At 47.3% G+C, this 2,425-nt stretch overlaps 2 protein-coding genes across 2 annotated transcripts in view; one reads left to right on the top strand and one right to left on the bottom strand.

Moving 5' to 3' along the window:
• Nucleotides 1-156, bottom strand: part of ETH_00005330 (Rad50, related) — a gene marked incomplete at both ends in the record, with an annotated part of 7,069 nt that extends 6,913 nt beyond the window's left edge. The window contains one exon of the mRNA XM_013372457.1: nucleotides 94-156. Coding sequence (XP_013227911.1) covers nucleotides 94-156 — 63 coding nt within the window. The remainder of the gene's footprint in view (nucleotides 1-93) is intronic.
• A 449-nt stretch (nucleotides 157-605) lies between these two features.
• Nucleotides 606-2,425, top strand: part of ETH_00005325 (uncharacterized protein) — a gene marked incomplete at both ends in the record, with an annotated part of 3,882 nt that continues 2,062 nt past the window's right edge. Inside the window, 3 exons of the mRNA XM_013372456.1 lie at nucleotides 606-645; nucleotides 1,193-1,505; nucleotides 2,168-2,300. Coding sequence (XP_013227910.1) covers nucleotides 606-645; nucleotides 1,193-1,505; nucleotides 2,168-2,300 — 486 coding nt within the window. The remainder of the gene's footprint in view (nucleotides 646-1,192; nucleotides 1,506-2,167; nucleotides 2,301-2,425) is intronic.

Genomic DNA, 2,425 nt, shown 5'->3' with positions numbered 1-2,425 from the left:
AGGGTTTAGGGTTTAGGGTTTAGGGTTTAGGGTTTGGGACTGCTTGGGTGCAGGAGCCTTTCTGTTCTCCCGAGATAAAGCCCACCTCCGTACGGCCAGCTGCCTCGCAGCATTTTGCTGCTGCTGCTGCTGCTGCTGCTGGGGGTCAAACTGCATTCCCTAAACCCTTTTTCAGCGAATTGGCTGGCGAAGGTTTTGTGGGGGTTTGGGAGCGGCAGCAGCTAAAGGCAGCAAAGTCCCTTTTAGAGAGTCTCGGCATATACGACAGAAGCAGAAAGGTGCAGCAAATTCACTTCAAAGACAACCTGCTGCTGCAGCAGCAGCTGCTGCTGCAGCTTCAGCAGCAGCAGCAGCACAGGCGCGAGGATCAGCAGCAGCAGCAGCGGGAGGACCACACTCACCACCATCAGCAGCAGCAGCAGTGGGAGGATGAGCAGCAGCAGCAGCAGCAGCAGCAACGGGCAGATGAACAGCAGCAGCAGCAGCAGCAGCAGCGGGAAGATCAGCAGCAGCAGCAGCAGCGCGCAGGCGAGCTGTCTGTACACCTGAAGGGCAAAGAGTGGATTGGACTGCTGCCAGTAAAAGAAAATATTTATTTTGAAAAAATGAAGAAAGAAGAAAAGAATCTTTTCGTTATTAATGAAAGTGAGCTGCCATCTAAACCCTAAACCCTAAACCCTAAACCCTAGACAGACTGTAGCAGCAGCTGAATTCGTTTCTCATCAATGCACTTAATGCACGGATTGCGCTGAGAGGCAGCAGCAGCAGCAGCAGCAGCAGCGAGACGAACAGAAGGCGCCCAGCAACTGCACCTGAAGATACCTTTAAATATATTTATATTTATATTATATTTTATTTATATTTATACTTATATTCATATTTTATTTATATTTATATTTATATTCATATTTTATTTATATTTATATTTATATTCATATTTTATTTATATTTATATTTATATTTATATTTATATTTATATTTATATTTATATTTATATTTATATTCATATTTATATCTATATTTTTATATTATATTTGAAATAATTTCATTTTTATTTTCATTTAAATTCAACTTTTAAATGCATGCCCAAGGAGGGCCCACAGCTGCAGCTGAGCTGCAGTACCGAGGCTCCCGCTGCAGCAAATTCAACCCACTGCTGCTGCTGTTGCTGTTGCTGCTGCTGCTGCTGCAGTTGATGGCTGCCCGCAGCTGTTTCATTTGCCTGCTGCTGCTGCTGCTGCTGCTGCTCCGCGTCGCCGCCCGCAGCTTTTGTCGGAGTGTCTAGACACCGCATTTAGAGCTGCCTGCGAGGCCTGCCCCGCTGGCAGGTCTCTGCTGCAGCTGCTGCAGCAGCAGCTGCAGCAACAGCAGCAGCAGCAGCAGCAGGTTGCAGAGCTAAACGCCAACAGGCTGCTGCTCGAGTGGCCAAACAAATTCGAAAAGCTGGGAACTGTGCTGCTGCTGCCAGGAGGCAGTTTAGAAGGATTTGAAAACCTCAGAAAAATGTGAGGGTTCAGGGTTTAGGGTTTAGGGTTTAGGGTTTAGGGTTCAGGGTTTTGTGTTGGCGTGTCTCCACCGATTCTGCACTCTTTTGTGCCTTCGCCACTCTCTCTCTTGCTCGCCGTTGCTGCTGCTGTTGCTTTCCTGCTGCTGCCACTGCTGCTGCTGCTGCAGTGGGTTTTAGCTTTTGCTGCTGCGTTTAGCTGCAGCTCTCGCGCTGCAGCAATTAAGCTCTCGATGTATCTCCATTTGAATTTCTAACTTCTTTCTCGCCCGCCCTGGCCTCTGCCTCAGCCAGCTATCTAGCTAGCTAGCTAGCTAGCTAGCTAGCTAGCTAGCTCAGCTGCGAGTTGCTGCTAACAGCTAGCTAGATAGCTAGATAGCTGGCTATTTAGCTAGCTAGCTAGCCAGCTAGCTAGCTAGCTAAATAGCTGGCTAGCTAGCTAGCTAGCTAGATAGATAGATAGATAACTGGCTAGCTAGCTATCTACTCCACGGCAGATCGCCAGCCAAAAGTGCAGCCCATTTTAAATGTCATTTATGTTATTGCGTGGACTGAATGAAACTAAATTAAATCAAACCAAATTAAATAAAGTAATCTAATACAATTTACTTCGTTGCTGCTGCTGCTGCCTTTGCTGCTGCTGCTGCTGCTGCTGCTGCTCAGGGCGAGTGCGCACATCGGCAGCGCGGCCTTCGAAGAAATAGAAATTCGTTTTTGGAGCTTTTTTGCAAAAGACTTTTTTGTTTCTTCTGTTGCTCTGCAGCAAAAGATTGAAGGGCCCTTGAGGCTCAACAAGGTGCACCTCAGCTAGCTAGCTAGCTAGCTAGCTAGCTAGCTAGCCAGCTGGCTAGCCACGTAGCCAGTTACCTAGCTAGCTAGCTAGCTAGCCACTCTTTTGAGCAACCAACTAACTAACTAACT

This window comes from Eimeria tenella, genomic scaffold, assembly GCF_000499545.2.
Source record: "Eimeria tenella Houghton genomic scaffold, Eth_scaff1, whole genome shotgun sequence".
NCBI classification, from domain to species: domain Eukaryota; phylum Apicomplexa; class Conoidasida; order Eucoccidiorida; family Eimeriidae; genus Eimeria; species Eimeria tenella.
The sequence above is the reverse complement of the archived record's forward strand: the minus strand, read 5'-3'. Positions and strand labels throughout refer to the sequence as shown.